Source organism: Gadus macrocephalus, chromosome 13 (assembly GCF_031168955.1).
Source record: "Gadus macrocephalus chromosome 13, ASM3116895v1".
NCBI lineage: Eukaryota > Metazoa > Chordata > Actinopteri > Gadiformes > Gadidae > Gadus > Gadus macrocephalus.
Window position 1 is genome coordinate 19,124,004 of NC_082394.1, and position 16,968 is coordinate 19,140,971.

General features: G+C 43.3%; 2 protein-coding genes across 2 annotated transcripts; one reads left to right on the forward strand and one right to left on the reverse strand.

The window, feature by feature from the left end:
- Positions 1 to 3,977: 3,977 nt before the first annotated feature.
- LOC132470671 (heme transporter hrg1-A-like) lies at positions 3,978 to 7,858 on the reverse strand. Its single transcript, XM_060069475.1, has 3 exons — positions 7,341 to 7,858; positions 6,119 to 6,286; positions 3,978 to 5,301 (listed from the first exon to the last, which is right to left on the reverse strand). Exons 1-3 carry the CDS (start codon positions 7,471 to 7,473, stop codon positions 5,165 to 5,167), a joined length of 438 nt encoding a protein of 145 aa, XP_059925458.1. The 5' UTR covers positions 7,474 to 7,858; the 3' UTR covers positions 3,978 to 5,164.
- Positions 7,859 to 11,063: 3,205 nt separating this feature from the next.
- phf13 (PHD finger protein 13) lies at positions 11,064 to 16,891 on the forward strand. The gene is made up of 5 exons (XM_060068597.1): positions 11,064 to 11,439; positions 12,108 to 12,209; positions 13,409 to 13,591; positions 14,228 to 14,669; positions 14,761 to 16,891. The coding sequence occupies exons 1-5, from the start codon at positions 11,395 to 11,397 to the stop codon at positions 14,991 to 14,993; spliced, it is 1,005 nt and encodes a 334-aa protein (XP_059924580.1). The 5' UTR covers positions 11,064 to 11,394; the 3' UTR covers positions 14,994 to 16,891.
- The last annotated feature ends 77 nt before the right edge of the window (positions 16,892 to 16,968 follow it).

Here is a 16,968-nt window from a genome sequence, read left to right on the forward strand (position 1 = left end):
GCAGGGTCGATGCGTTCTTCCTTCCTCGATCCATCCAGGGCCGTATAATAGGGCGAGACAAGGAGGGTTGAGGGCAGAATAACTTCACTCCAACAGATGTATCATGTCAATGTATAGCAGCAACAAAGGATAAAATAGGATATTTGATTTAAGTAAAAAAAGGCAGATTTGGTGCAAAATTTGGGTTCATGCGATGGTGCACATGTTTGTGTTTGTGTAGCACGTGTAAAATACAGTCGAGCAATAATTGGGTTGTGAGTAAAATCATAGTATCGTTCAGACAATGATACAGCAATATCTAGCGGCCTTGCTCTTGAATGACCCTCAACCTTGCGTCTTTTTCACGTGTTTAGTCTTATGACCATGACTGAACACAATGTGTCCAGATGGCGAAATAATACCAGTAGAATAAGCTCACTTCCCCATTTACATTCACATGCATTCTCTATGGAGCTCCTCCTCTGTTCCCAGCTGATTCGGTTCCTGTTGTTTTCCTCTATGCTGTGCGCTCTCTTTAGAATGGCCATTAAGATGCACGGTGACTCAGCCAATGCACCGGTCATGTGGCCCTGATTAGCATCAACAACATACAATTACCAGGCCAACCCCCGAAACGCACTCTCACTGCTTTCACTACCTGTGGCGTGGCTTGTAGTCATCAACCTGAACCAAATGTGAGAGCAGAGTGAGCATCAGACAGTGCAGGACTCCACTGCACGCTCAGGCCAATTGGATGGCATGGGTAGAATCAGGCATTTGTCAAGCACATTGCCAACCCACGACCAGTTTCATCTGTCCCAAATAGGAAAGCCAATCTGGATAACCACTACCATGGACAGATTTCACTGTGTGGAGCCATCTTCCACATTAACTATGTTCTACTTAGGTTCCATTAAAAGTAACCATTCGGCCATATGTTGGTAGTTGTGATTGAACTAATCAAACGTCAATGAGTTGTGGTTTATTAAACCGTTCACAAAGCAGTATAAAAAACGTCTGGGTTCCCTGCAGCACTTTTCAATCTTGTGCTGTCAGAACCAATCACGTCTCTCGGATTAGGCGCTAGCACGCATTCGGTACTGTCTGTCAGGGAATAAAGTGAAATGCTGTCCGCAAAGGTAGAGGAATGCTGTGTTCCTCTAGCAGAGCTATTGCATTGGAAACAGAATCAACAGACATTGCTGCAGCCGCTTTCAAAGGGGAGTGCCTTCACATCGAATCAATCCCGTCCTCCATTAGTTGACATGACCTTACCAAAGCTACATTGTGTTAACGTTTCTTTATGGTTTCTCTTATCCCCTCCTCTGGTTCTGGTTCCTCCTGTGAAGCCACTTCAAACGGCTGGTGCCATGGCATGTCCCTTTGTGCTCCCAAAAAGCAAAATGTGGAGCTCCCTAAAATGTTTCAGATGCAAAAGTTGCAATTGTCCCAAGGGCATAGCAACATGCAAAACAACAATGGAATCTGGGGAACAAAAAAAAGCTGGGAGTGAGGCTAAAATTGGGGCTTCAACTGTACTGTTGCCAACAGCAGGGGTTAACATAGAACACTGGCATGTGTGTGTGTGTTTGTCCTTGTGTGGATACGCGTACATGTGTGTATATGTTTTTGTTTGCTTGTGTTTCAGTGCGTGTGCATGTGTGTGTGCGTGTGTTTATTTGCATTTATTGTCTGTTTGTCTTTATCCGTGTTTGTTTATGTGTGTGTGTGTGTGTGTGTATGTGTGAGTGTGTGTGTATGTGTGTGTGTGTGTGCATGTGTGTGTGCATGTGTGTGTGTGTGTGTTTGTGCGTGCATGTGCGTGTGTTCGCGTGTGTGCATGTGTGTGTGCGTTTGTATGTGTGTGTGTGTGTGTGTGTGTATGTGGGGTGTGTCTGCACAAGTGTGTTTGGTGTGTGTATGTTTGTGCGTGCGTGTGCGTGCGTGTGTGTGTGTTTGTGTGTTTGGTGTGTGTATGTTTGTATGTGTGGGTGTGTATGGTGTGTCTTCACATGTGTTATTGTGTGTGTGTGTGTGTGTGTGTGTGTGTGTGTGTGTTCGTGTGTGTGTGTTTGATTCTGTGTGTCTGCAAGTTTGCTAATGTGTGAGTTTATACTGTATGCATAGAGAAAGAGACAGAGAGACAGAAAAAAAGCATAGGCCATGGAACATGTGTTTAGGTTTGTAAATAAAACTGTAAATTGCAATGGATATTGCTTAAATATCTGTTGGCTTTGTACTGCGCCTTGCGGAAGTTCTTGAGGAAATCATGCCGAAACTGCCGTTCAAAAAAAGCCGGAGAGCCGTCTTAATGTCAAGAAGTCCATCTGGTCCTTTACTAATTCAAGATGTTTGCGTTTCATTCAGATTTTTCTGTTTCCCTTTTTTTCTGGGCTGAATATTTTTTGCATCATTAATTTTCATGTTCGTTTTTAAATTTCATTTCAGTTCAATCGCATTTATAGACATCCTTGAAATGTAAAAAAATAATGATATCCAATTTGAAATGTGGATAAGCACAGATATCTGCAATTATAGTGTTTTGTATATACAAATAGATCCCATAATGGTCCAGCAAACGGTTTTATCGCAATAGGTCAATCATTCCAAATTAGTGTTTTTCTTTGAATATGTCAAAACCACTATCGCAACATTTTCTTTAAGCTGATGGTAAATATTGATCTCCCTAACAGGTGTTTTGAGGAGACCAGACTCCTCTTGTGGGGGTCTTCTTGGCTGAAACTTACATCTAAACGTTTGATCCCCCCCCCCTCACCAGACTAGAAGCTGACGACTTCCTTCCCTGTTTGGGGTGGAAAAAAATCGCCATAATTGAATATATTAAGGCACCTCCCCCCTCTTTACATACAAGACAAAAACACACACATTTTTACTGCCCCATATATAAACTTTAATAGGACACATTTGGCTCAAAGGCCCGAGCTGTGCTGAGTGGAAAGTCAACGGGATTGTTTTTCAGTTTTTGAATGCCGAAAGTTTTTAACAGCCAGATAAAAAAAATTGTAACTATGGTAATAAACCACAGCGTTGCAATTACCTTGATGCAATGCGACCGTAAGGGCTTGCAAATAAGCCGGTGCATGCCATGCAATTAAGATATAATGGCCACCGAAAATGTCTGTAAAAAAAGAGGTAGGCTGCTAGAGACAGCAACCAACTGCCACTAAGGCTTATTAAGCAGCCCCCTTAATAGAGTTTATATTAATAATGGCATGATATGGTATAGTATCATTATTCACAAAGCAAACAGAAATATCCTCAGGAATACATAATTGTCTTGATTTATTTTATTTTATATCATCGTATTTATTCACCGACATTCACTTGAAGATCTGACTTGAACCGAACATTGATGCGTGCATACATAATTCTGTCCATATGATTTTCACAACTTTGGACATCAAAGTCATTCTCTGTCCAGGGCCGCCTTAAAAAAAAAATCATACATGAAATCATAACCCCAGCCTACCCCCAAAAGAATGGTTTTGGGTATGATTTGGGCTTTGGAGGAAATGTAAATTGAATAATTGCCTGGCTTCAAAGTGCAGGTTATTGCCCAGCATTTACTGTTAGGATTGCCATGCTCTGGGGCCTTCTCTTTCATGAATGTGGCTTGGGTGGGTGGGAATGTGGCTTCAGCTGCCTTGTGTTCCCAAATGTCACACTAATACTCAACATTGACGATCTGGATCCAGGCTTACGATAGAAAATATTGTATGGGAACGCAAACATCCAATCTATGATGCTGTGATGATGGGCGTTTAGTAAGGGAATTATGCTTTTCAAATGTTTGAAGGAAATAAGATCTCATTCTAGGTCTGTTTTCTATGTTGTCATCTTGTTTTAAAATCAATTGAAAAATACTAAGAAAGTCTAGATCTGAATATATTGTGGCTGTAGCGTAAGCATTGCCTTTGTGTCCATATAAGTACATCTTAATTGGACATTTGTTTTGTAAATGACTAAGAACATATGCATGGCTGTTAAAAAAGATACTTTATTAAAGTGACTCAAAGCACGGGGAGCTGTACAGGTACATCCCTACATCCACACATCCGAACTGTTAGAGAATCGACACAATGAGGATTACTTTGACATGGTGTATAAAGATAAGGTAGTACACACAGACAAACATTGATGAAGGAAAAATATGCCTATAATATATTCCCCTTAGGCAACAAACTAATAATTTGCTATTAGAATGATAATAATAGCATTTGGTAAATAAAAATCATAATTACTTGCATACATTTCATTGAATGTACAATAATTGAGTGCCGAAACAAAAGCTTCATCGATAATTGTTTCATTTTGGTTAGGTTTATGTCAAAGTGACGCAAATGCTACAAAATAGATCCCTGATCAGGAAAATGACTTTCAAGTAAGATCAATAAATAAAAATAGACACAAAGGTTTTACATTAAAGTGTGAATGAATCCAGTCTTGTTCGCACTAACATTTATATATCTTAATTAGCTATTGTTTGTGTACTCCTGAGACACGATATTGTGTGGAATCAAATTAAAATTGTGTTTTGTTTTGATTCAACTATGTTGTATGTTTGAATATATAGATCCAATGCTAGATACATGTGTGCACTTGAAAGACTAATTATTAAACGATATTGGTATTGGACATCAAGTTAAAATCATCCACTGAAATAACTGGGGTTTTACAGACGAGGATGCTTACACAATTGGTGGTACGTGAATACCCTCTTGTGGCAGGAAAGGGGCACTGCGTTGATTAAAACTATAGATAAATACAACAACCAGACGGGATGGGGTTCAGATGATACCATTAATTAAACATGTTATCTATTAATCATTAAATCGATTTCAGGCTTGTCTCATAAACACGTTACAAACCTGTGAAAATTTGAAAACAGAGCAATGTCTTTGGGCATGGGCACACCAGCCGAATTTAAAAATGGTATGGTATCTACCAAGGTTACACAGCAGAATTCAAGACCACCGCTGGCTACCTTGAAGTATACTAACCCCACAATGCTCCCTGTGTTTACTATCCACACAACCCTGAACTCCCAGTACACCTAACTTCTAAACCGTCGGGTTTACAAAGCCACTGTCTGAAACCAGTCTGTCATAAGAGATCAAATCCACTGAGTCCCCTGGCCAGACGTTCTGCGTCTGGCCAGGGGAGATCAGAAGTCGCTGAGGATACTGATGTCTGCAAACTCCTTGCGGTAGCGGTGGGCGTGGAGCGACAGCACAATCGACCACTTCAGGCTCATGATGCTCCAGACTGCCGACAGGTAGAGACTGTTGGGGTCGCTCAGGGCTGTGGGTGGGACACACACACACACACACACACACACACACACACACACACACACACACACACACACACACACACACACACACACACACACACACACACACACACACACACACACACACACACAGATAAAGACAAACAATGCAAATAAACGCACACACACCCACACGAGCCAGGAATGACTAGAAACATAATCGGGTGTGAGGGACAGTGTGAGATGACTGTGCGAAAGTGTGAAATTATTAAGTAGCGTGGAGCCATTATTATGCATGGCGACAAGCTCTGTCTGAAGCTACGGCTGCAAGAAATAATTACTTAGGCTTTCATAGTCGATTATTCTGACAATTACTGCAACTCACAGCCTGCTCACCAAGTCACAAAACTCTTTCCAACAGTGAGATGCATATCTGATGACCTCAGTTTCCAAAAACAAGATACATTCACTTTAGGGCTGCAACTAATTAATATTCTGGAGATCATTATTTGTTTTTTGTCATCGTAATCCACCAACTGTGACTGCTTTATCTGATTTGTAGTACAGAGATCTTTCTGGCACTAACAAGGGGGTGGGTGTGGTGGAAATGGATTAGCATGATAATCATGGGGAATTGTACACAAATGTAGAACTAGTTTTCCCCTCTTATTTCGATATTATCCTTTCATCATCATCATCATCATCATCATCATCATCATCATCATCATCATCATTTCGTCATTGATACAAAACCAATCAAACATGATTGCCCAAGCAGACCCTTTTTATCAACATGTAACCAATTTCTCATCAAGCGCCACAATAAATTGTGTGCCTGCTACTCACACTGCTTCTTCGAGACGGCGACAGAGAGGAAGGCGATGAAGGCGGTCAGAGACAGCAGTGAGAAGAACAATCCCATGAAGAGGAAGAACCGGAGCCCCTTCAGCCAGGTCTGCCAGTAGCCCTGTAGGTACATGATGTGGGTGACCAGAGCCCAGAGGGCCAGCACACCTATCAGGAGGAAGGGAACATGGATTTACACAAAACAATTGTATTACTGTTGGATACCAGTGCAAGGATACTGACCGGCAAGTGCCAGGAGTTAAAACTGTAGTGATGTTGAAAGATTAAAGAAAGATAGTGAAAGATAGAAACATCAAGTCATGTTTGCCAGATGCTGTGTCAGGGTAGTTCCATGTGTAGCTTAGCCTATGTTCCTCTTTTTAGGTGGAATTACAAAAGTCATGAAAAAAACAACAACAACAAAAAACAATGCATTCGCCCATGTAGGATCCATTCATTATTGAAAACATTTGAAACTTTATTTTGACCTTGTGAAAAATTATATATTGTAGGCAGGGTATATCTTGAATGAAGATCTTTTAAAACGAACAAACATAATGTAGGTAATTGTAAACTACGTCAAACTCAATGTACTGCATATGGTTTTCCCGGGTTAATCTGTCAGCATATTCAGATTTCAAACCAGATTTTTATCAGAGTACAATTTAATGCAGCTTCCTTATCAGTGATTTGTTATTGTAGGCCTAGAGGTAATTTATTTTAAATATAGACCTTTATGTGATAGGAAACAGTTTGGACTAGGCTACTTAATATAATGATTAAAAAATACATGATGTCACTAAAACATCCCGTGAGATATTGAGAGCAGAGGTTACTGATAAGCATTTGCCATTGCACGTTCAGGCACAAAGTACAAATCCGTTCATACACCACGAAACTTAAATCATCCCTCCATGACAGAAGCGTAATGTCCTCTAAACATGTTTCGTGTCCTAATATGACTCTTAACACACAATATAGACTACATAGCCTCAAGGCTTTCTGTCTCCCTTGCACACATAATCTATAACAGCCGATAGTTATAAACCAATGGTCCACTCCATCGCTGGTAGAGCTATACCGAACATATGTACATATTTGTCATTGCAACCGAATGAAGAGCTGTACGTCAATTGGTTCAAATTGCAAACATGTTGCTATGAGTAACTTGGTGCGGTGTTTTAAGTGTGGGCCCGTCTGACTGCAACGTGCAGATGTTTACCTGACAGCCCTCCCATCGCGGCCGTCCACGGCTGTCTGTACGCGATGTTCCAGACCAGAAAGGCGGAGAACCCCATAAGCATCCCGAACGACGCATAGCCGATGCTGATGTACGTTTTTACGTTAACCCCCATAATGACACTGACACCTGGGAAAAATTGTGATGACAGGATTGACACACTTGTCAAGAAGAGTTGTTAATATGTGATATATCAAGCCCGCTGAGCAATCTGCATCCGGTCCGCTTCAAGCACACGCGATCGGCTTTTGTTGTGTTGCTGGACGAACCATATCTAAACGTGTATACGGAAAACTAAGTGCCGCGGTGTGTTAACGCTCCCTAAAAAACGATCCGGTTTTCTAGTTATAAAAAAGCGATACTGTTGATGGCTTCTGGAGTATGTTATGAGCGTCTTTGAAGCCAAAGAAATCTGTATCAATGCAGCTTGCGTCGCGGTGAGCGGAACATAGCGGCCACTAGTGGTGAACAGGAGAACGGCGTCCAGAGAGACGCTCAAAGCTGCTGAGTAGGCGACGCATCGCACAATTACCCTGCAAATAACATGTCTAACAAGCAATGCTTTTATAATTTAAAAAAACGAAAAATAGCGTCCGACCATAGTTCTTTAAATAAATAACAGACTACTGAGTGAATACCGTTATTGAACAGACAGAATCGAATAGAGACAATGGACAGTTGAAAGTATGTTTCCCTATTTCACTAGGTAGATTCAAATGTCTGCAAAGGTGAATTTATCTTTAATGAGCCTTAGTCAATGTCTGAAGATTAAAATTAAAACAATGTGTTGATAAGGCGAATGCAAAAAGTTACAAAGACATTTCCAAAGAAAAATAAGGTGTTGGTTGTGACTATCAAATGGTCAGACCTGATTATCCCTTAACTTGGCCTTTTGGCTTTATGTAGTTATTGGGCAACCATGGGGTGTTGATTAGCTGCTAGTTTCACTTGACACGTATATGGCCCAAGTTTCTTTATGTTATCTATGGGTTTGACTTCACCTAGATATTGCTTTGTTTGTTTCCATTCAAACCTAAACATTACAAACGACTGACTATAAAGTGTTACAGCTATAACCATTATGAGGTTATAGCTGCTGACATGGGTGTTGCCACAGGCATGAATGACTTCCTGTGGAGCATCTTTGTGAAATTCTCCTGTGCTTGAACAGAATGTCATGTTGGAGTCTCTGTCCAAGGAAACACACAACTTGAACAGCATCCTCTTCTCTGTCAATGCTGCCAGCTCCTCCCCCACAATGCCACTGCAGCGATCATTGTGGGGAGTCTTTTGGAATCCGCTTCCCTCAAACGGCCACCCCGGCACACCGCAGTAAACAGGGTAGCACTGACCACCACAGACACACAAAACATCATAACCATCGTCAAGCAGATGGTGAGGCACCCCAGCCTTCACCAAAAGTAGAGACGTCTCTGGCTCTTCTTGTAAAGGGCATCACGTTCTTAGCCCAGCCTAGTTTATTTATGTTCTCTGCCAGGTACTTGTAGTCCTCCACAATTTCCACACTGACCCTGGGGTCCTCGTGACTAGGGTGCACCCTTGTCTTGACCCCCCACGATCAGCTCCTTCTGTCTTTGTCCCGTTGAGGTAGCGGTAGATAGTTCTCCTCACTGTGCCCGTAGCCAGCTAATGAGGTCCCAGAGGCTCGGACCTCTGTTATTATTTTTCAAGCTAAAATTATTATTGAGAACTAAATACAATTGTATGAAGAAGTCTGTGGTTGAAAACTTCTCTGAGATGAGTGCCCGCTTAATTCAGTTTAGACGTGTTACTTTGTGTCCACTGTGTCATCTGGCGGCGCGTGTGTCAGCGGAGTATCCCCCTCCCCCGAAACAAAACTGAACCAATTGAAGCGGCACAGAGACAGGACTGTCCCGAGTGTTGCTGTCCGAGACGTTTCTCCTAGCAGAGTGGCACCAGCTTTGAGCACCGTGGTGCACCATCAGGGCCTCCAACCTTGCTTGAGTGGAGTCTGCTCTATTATTACATTGGCAGCTGTGAAGAAACGCTCGAGGTTACATGTGGGGTAGGGGGAGGGGAGGGGAGGGTTGGAGAGGGCAGTTAGCCTAGAGACTAGTGGAAGGGTGAGTAGGACCCTCAAAGAAGGATTGGGGCTGGAAGGCGGCAGAGGGTGAGCCGTGGACTAGGTGGCGGTGGGAGGCAGACAAAAGACCAAAGTTCTCCTGTACATCCCCAGCCTCCATTATCAACCCTTTCAGTTCCCCTTATCTTGTCCTCACATCCTCCCTCTTACCTACTCTGAAGCCCATTCCATTTGCATTTGGGATGGCCTTCATGTCCTTAGTTACCATGTGTTGCTGGCACAGTGCAGTACGTACAGAGGCGTATGTGTTCTGTGATGCCCTCTGCAGGCCTATCCATGACCTCTCTATGCGGCTCAGAGTGCATGCCAGTCACCTCACTACAGCCCTGAATGGTGCGATAGGCCTCCTCTGACAAGGTGCACCGGCAGCTTGGGGTCTGACATACCCGGGAAGTTCTCCATTTTAAGGGATTCCATCTTCTCCGACTCGCTGGCAGGGCAGGTGGTGGTAGAACAAGCTGCCTCCTTCAAGTAGTAGGCCTACTTGGGCACGGAGAGACATCTTTCTCTCACTGCACTTTGTCTCATTCCACATTTGTTCTTAACTGCTTGTTGTAAATCAATTGTTGACTAAATGACTAATGTATTATTTTGGATATTGTATCAGAGAAATAAACAATAGTTGTCTCTCTAAAGTGGTTTGCATGTCAACAGCGAATAAAGTTGAAGGCAATTACGTGTTAGTAAACATCAAGTCTCTCAGAAGAAGAATAAACAACTAATAACTAATTAGTAGTAGGCCTAACAAAAATATTTGATGCTGCTTGCGTTTCATCAGGGCATTAATACTGTCGCGGTTTTATTTATACAATTAGAAAGTAACGAGGAGCTATGGGTTTAGAATATGTTCTAAAACACTGTTGTGTCTTGAAGAAAAACTACTTCGATCCTTTGTGGTATGGTCGTCTCGGGCTAGGTATGACTCGGAGAGTGGTAAATGTTCAACACGTGGTTTATTCTACAGAGACAGAGGTAAGAGAGCTTGCGTTCTGGAGGTGGTTCATGAAGCATCTCCTGAACACTGTGTTCAGGAGGTGCACAAAATCGTAAAACCTTAGATGTGTTGTCCATTATGTGGAGAAGAAACCATTCATAACTGTTGTTAGCTTGAGACATTAATCAAAACTAGAATAGACTAAAATAATTTACATCAGTCTTGCAGAATTCCTATATTGGAGGATGTCAATACGTTTATTAATTTTGCAGTTATGTAATACACGTCATGTTTGTGGCTTGAAAACATAACCCTAACCTCGCTGTCAGGGCTTTCTGATCTCATGAAATAGCGGCAGGATCCGGATGCTCAAAATCAGCGTTATTGGCAAGAGAGATAAGACGGGACTTCCGATAGAGAGATATCGCTCGGTTCCGTTATAGATTGATATTTATTACTCCAATACTTATTAAAAACTCCATATGTATTATCCTCGTCGTTGTTTTTCTTCTTCTTGTCATGTTCTTATTATTCTCGCTTCGGGGAGACCTAGGGAGTAAGTGACAGATACCTGCGCTGCGGTAGACCGGTATAACGATAACAGTCCGGATCCTTTTAGCCTAACAGGAGCTAGAGCGACCGTTTCCGTTTCCGTCACTCGTCTACAGACTACGGATTCAGCGGAATATCCAGCAGCAGCTGACGGACATTCACATCGAGATAATGCGGGATCGACAGCTGTCCTTGTCACTTCATGTTTTGTTTTATAATAGTTTTTTTGCAACTTAGGCCGATTGCATGCCCAGTTAGAATATACGTAATGCCATACTTCGTCCTGTTGGCAAACTAAACACTGCCGCTTGAGTTGAGCTAGCGTTAGCATTGACGGACCACCACAGGCTAGCGGTAACTCTCTAGTGTTTACTATTGTCCTGACTTCAAACGGTGATAACAGCGTGGGGGATCACTTTGTCAAGATGGGTGATGTTACCCCAACGACATCGCATGCCTTCAAGTCTGAGGTAAGCGTGCTGTTCCGTTGTCCGACAATAATTTAAAAGATTTACATTGATAACTCGTCTGAGGTAACTTAACGCAAGTAACAGCGCACGATGTAGCCTGCTCTGCTAACGTAGCTTCATGTCTAGCTTCGTGCGAAGGTATCAACATAACAGACTAATAACACGCATATGCGGTTAGTATTGGGTCAGTATGGATCCCCTTTCTTCACTGCAATGCATTCAACTAGACCACGTCAGCCTGAAGAGACTGCGGAGTGGTAGGGTTAGCGAGTCAAACATCTCCCGTCGTCATCAGGCTGCAGGCTAACCTGAACATCTGCTACAAGTACTCCAATCTACACTAGATAGGCTCGAGATTTTGTCGTCCTCCAATTAAGGAATTGATTAAAACGACAGTGTAGTATCCATTAAACGGCTGCCGGTATTTACTTTGAGAAAGGCTTTCTGGGGTCACGATGCTTTAACAGTGACACGATGACACGTAGCTTAGCAGCACTGTTTGGGGGGGTTGGTCAACAACCACAACAACTAGGTACATTACATTCGATTTTTAGATGCAAGTAGAATGGGTTTCGTATTATTCATAGGATTGTGAAGTGATGATTGATACGTCATCTCATTCTGTCATGTGCTTACACAAGATTTGACTGATTGCGTTGTTGACACAGGAATTCAGTCCGCCATTCAGAAGGAGACGGACAGTCGAGGATTTTAACAAGTTCTGCACTTTTGTCCTGGCCTATGCCGGATACATCCCATATCCACAAGAGGTAAGAAACCGAGCTGGCTTCCTCAACCGGACTAATCGTTGTGTCATGCATGTTCTTCTTATAAATATTGTGTTATAATCGTATTTGTGCAAAGTGTATGGAAAACATTACATGTTTTCCAACATAATAACGTTGCGGATAGGAAATGCGGTGAAGCCTGTTTGCATGTTCTTTGGCCCAACTAGGTACATTCAAGGTGCTGATGATGAAGTAGCTATTTCACGCAAGACTGTTGGTCATGGCTTTGAAGGGTTGTGTGTGTGTGCGCGCTTGACTCGCTGTACCGCTGGATGGCTCTAGTAAGCCTAACTTAAGGTTGTTAAACTTTTCGAACAGTTTAGACTGACTTGTCAATGAGATGTGGTCTCACATTCCCTTGTGCTTTTATATTTCAATATGCAATTAGGTTTTCCTTGTGGTCCTATTTTTTTTTTTTGGATTCACATTTCCTCGAATATCCTGAATTGATTTCTAGTCACCATTCCAAAGTAGACTTTAACATGGTGGTGTCTACACGATTGAATTGAGTAGGTTATCTGGCACATAGTCTGCTACTGTGTTGGGGTGTAACACTGCATGGCCCCCTGTCTGGTGTGTTGTGATGCCATGCCTTTGTTTAATCCACAGACTTTGGGCAGCCCACTTGCCCTACGCTAGCCCACGGGCTGCTGCCTGTCCCTCCTGCAGGGGTTCCCCCTAACCCAGCCCTCTTTGTGCTAGGGTAAGAGGGCCTGGTGCCACCGTCCTCTTATCAAAGCATTCGGCCCCGTTTCCTTGCGGGCCCTTGGCTGCCGCTTTGCTACGATAGCCACGCTTAAGCAGGATGAAGTGAGGCGATGAACAATCTTCTGTTCTGTCTTTTGATGTGGTCTTAACACGGAGGCAGTGCATCCAGGTTTCTGACCCGTTGTCTTTTAAAATGCCTTCGACACTAGTTGGTTATGACCTACATGCTATGTTCTGTCAACCTTTTTTTTTTTGTCTTTTAATGACTTGTACAGAAAAACCTTGAATGGCAGAGTATTTTATGACAACTTGCCTTACATGATAATGAGGCGGTGAATGTGGCTGAAATACGTGACTCGAGCTGAGGCAATAGGTTTGTGCGGGACATAAGAGGTAATATTGACCTGAGTTAATCTGGCCATCGCAAAGGGTCTCTTTAGTGCCGCTCTCATGTCTCCTACTCCCGCCACCAGGAACCTTCTCTTCGCAGCAGTTCCAGCCCCCCCAACAGCACCGGCAGCACAGTGGACAGCGACGGTTGGACCCCCGGCCCCCCGTCTGCCTCATGCCCTCAGCGCCCACCCAAAGCCCCCCAGGACAGGAGCAGGAAGCCCCCTCATCCAGGAGCAGCCTCAGATAGCCACACGAGAAAAGAGGTATTTTTTGTATTGTACATTGATATTCATTTTAATTTATTTGTTTATTGGCAGGCCTACATTGCAACAAATCTGTATCTGTGAGTAAGTCAGGAAGGCTAGTTACATCTGCAGTCCCTGGACAGGTCTTACATTAAAATACATTACATGAAATAACATGACATCATAAATCCATACAGACAGAACCTGAATCACTAATGGAAAGACGTTCAATGGGTAAAATATGCAGAGAAGATATGGACTATATACAACAGACGAAAACGCAGTAAACATGGGTTGGGACGGTGGGTGATTTAGTGAATGAGGTTTTACCGGTTACTGAGCCAGGATTGAACCTTTTTATGAAGGTGCGATACGGTGCAGTTACAGGTGGGGATTTGTAAATAGTACTTATCTATTACAGGTGGGGATTTGTAAATAGTACTTATCTATTATTTTATTTTATTCTATGACAATGTTTATATGTGAAGCACTTTGAGTCTGCCTTGTGTATGAAAAGTGCTATATAAATAAAGTTGCCTTGCCTACCATTCCTGGGCTGCTGTTACGGAGAATGTAAAATATAATCCCTGTCTCTAACTAGGTAAATAACCAACTATCAAGTTGTTCATATTTGCCCTTTTAACTCCATTGCAGCATGTGCTCGGTGGGCTTCACTCGGACGAGCGCAGAAAGGCGGACAAACTGAAGAAGAAGAAGAGGAACAGGAAGAAGGAGTGGCTGGGCCAGGCCAGGGAGTCGAGTGGCCCCCTGCTGCATGCCCCGGCGCTGCACGCCCCACTGCTCCACTACCCGCCCCCTCTCGGCGCCCACGCCATCAAGGAGGAGCCCGAGGACGACATCACCATCCCTCTGCGTCCTCCCCACGCACCGCGGCTGCCCAGCCCGCCACACTGCAAGCAGGAGCCCACAGAGGAGGAGCGCTGCTGGGACGGGCGGAACCTGCAGGAGAGCCCCGTGAAGATGGAGACGGCGGAGCCCTCCCCGGGGAGCCGAACGGTCTTCCGCCAGGGGAAGCAGGTGGTTTTCCGAGATGAAGACGGATCGGGGGAGGACGAGGACATCATGGTCGACTCGGGTAAGGCCTCGGTCAATGTGCCAGTGTCTGGAGGAACGTTGTTGGAGAGTGTGAGAATCAAATCTGTGTCCCTTTCCTCCCGTCTCCCCAGATGACGACTCGTGGGACCTGGTCACCTGCTTCTGCATGAAGCCCTTCGCCGGCCGAGCCATGATCGAGTGCAACACGTGCAACACCTGGATCCACCTGTCCTGTGCCAAGATCCGCAAGAGCCACGTGCCCGAGACGTACATGTGTCAGAGCTGCAGGGACACGCACGGCACGCTGGACGCGCGGCGCTCCCACCGCTCGCGTATCGGGCCTCGGAAACACCTGCTAGATTAATCCTCCACCGGGTTGACCCCTGAACAATGACCTATGACCCATCCACTCTCTCGTCCACAACAGTTCCTGTTAACGTGGGAACCGACCTCCGTCGTGGCCCCCAGTCCTGTTCCTGATTTTCTATTATATATATATATATACTTAAACTTGCCGTGGACCTATTTGACAGTTGAACGATGTGGCAGACTTGCTACCCTGTGCGTACGGCAATCACTGAAAAGTCTGTAAGCGTAGCTGCATTGCTAACGTTTTGGACTTGTGCGTCTCGTGAACACTGGAACTGCCATATATGATGCCCTTATAACTGCCACCTGCCTCGGTGCATGCTGGGAATTTTAGGTTAGAGGTTTTGCACTTTTTTTTATCTTTAAGGTGTGTCTTTTCAATGCATACAGTGATTTAGGTCCTCTAGCACTCGTTAAATAAAGTGAAATATCTCTAATGTGTGAGCTGGTTCTGCAATATGGCAGTGTAATCCAACCGGACAAGGAGACATAGCCATCCCATTCCTTTTTTTTTTTTTTTTTTTACTATTGTCAACACTGTTAAGAATATCAGAGGCTCCTGGTCAACACTTCTGGAGTGAGTGCTTGTACAGTCTACCTTCCGAAATCACTGGGTTCCCCTTGCTGCCTCGGCCTCTACACACACACATAAACTTGCGATTAGGTAGTCCCTCTGGCATACTGTAATTTTTTTTCAATACCATTTGGTTATCTGGGATCTGGAAAAAATTAGGATTCTTGTTTTGAAAAAATGTATAGACTAGGTTTCACATTGGGTAATCCTATTTGGTGGTTGAAGGCCTGCCGTTGCCTCCGGCTGACCTTGAATGTTTTAGCACAAACCTGTTGAGACATTGGTTCTTTATAAACACAGCTTGTGCGCACACTTGAGAAATAATTGGTTTGTGTGTAGTTGACTAGTTTTTGTTTTAATGTCCATTTGCAGAAAAGGGTCTATATGACTATGTCCCTGTGTTTAAAGGGATGGTTTCAAGGAGATGTTCTCATTCAGCCTAACAGAATGGTTCAGAAAGGGAGGCTCTTTCTGGGGAACAGGGGACACGGTGTGTGTGTGTGTGGCTGACGGAAATGAGGGGTGTATAATACATCAGTAATGCATGTGCTACGATCCGTCAACCTTTTTTATCTAGGTTTTCAGAATGGGAGATTAGGGTGTGGGGCAAGGAGGTCATGCAGGTTCAGGATCCATTGCCCCCCCTATCGTATAACCCTCGACTCTACGCTAATCAGTATTCACTGTCCATGTTTTGCCTGTTGGATTTTTTTTGAAAGTCGAGATTTTGACAAACTATTTTAAGCATTCTTTCAGTCCTGCTTTATCCGTTTTCATTTTCAGCCAGTTTGACTATAGGCTACATGTTGTATCTGTCAATATATAAGCCATAGCTCACAGAGGTGATTGTGACACATTAGATGCCAGTATCTAGTATCGGAGTTCACAATGCAAGATTGATTTTTATACAAATAATGACTCAAAGTCAAACTTTTTGACTTCAAGAACAAATTTGGTTCAGTACCAAACTTTTCAAAGCTCTGCTTCTTCCTGAGTTTGATTTTCCTGATATTTATAAACACTTGCTAATGGGACATGCAAAGTTGTACAAATTGTTTGACGCCTCAAAACACAATTTGCATGTTGTACTCATTCGTATCCATTTTACTATATTTAAACAAATTAGGGCTTTTCAAGATTGAATCTGGTCTGCAGGTGCAAATGGAAGAGCGTATTCTATTATGATTGCTATAATTACAAATATTCGTTTCAATTGTTCCTGAATCTTTTCATCCTATTCTTGAGAAAGCTTTGTCTGTAGGCCTGTGGTGCAAACTGTTTCTGTGAAACTATTGTATAATAAAGAGTTAGCGTTTTAACCACATTCGGTTTTTTGAACAGAAATTAGGACATTGTTTTTCTCCAAATAACAAACTGTGGATATGCCCATGAACTT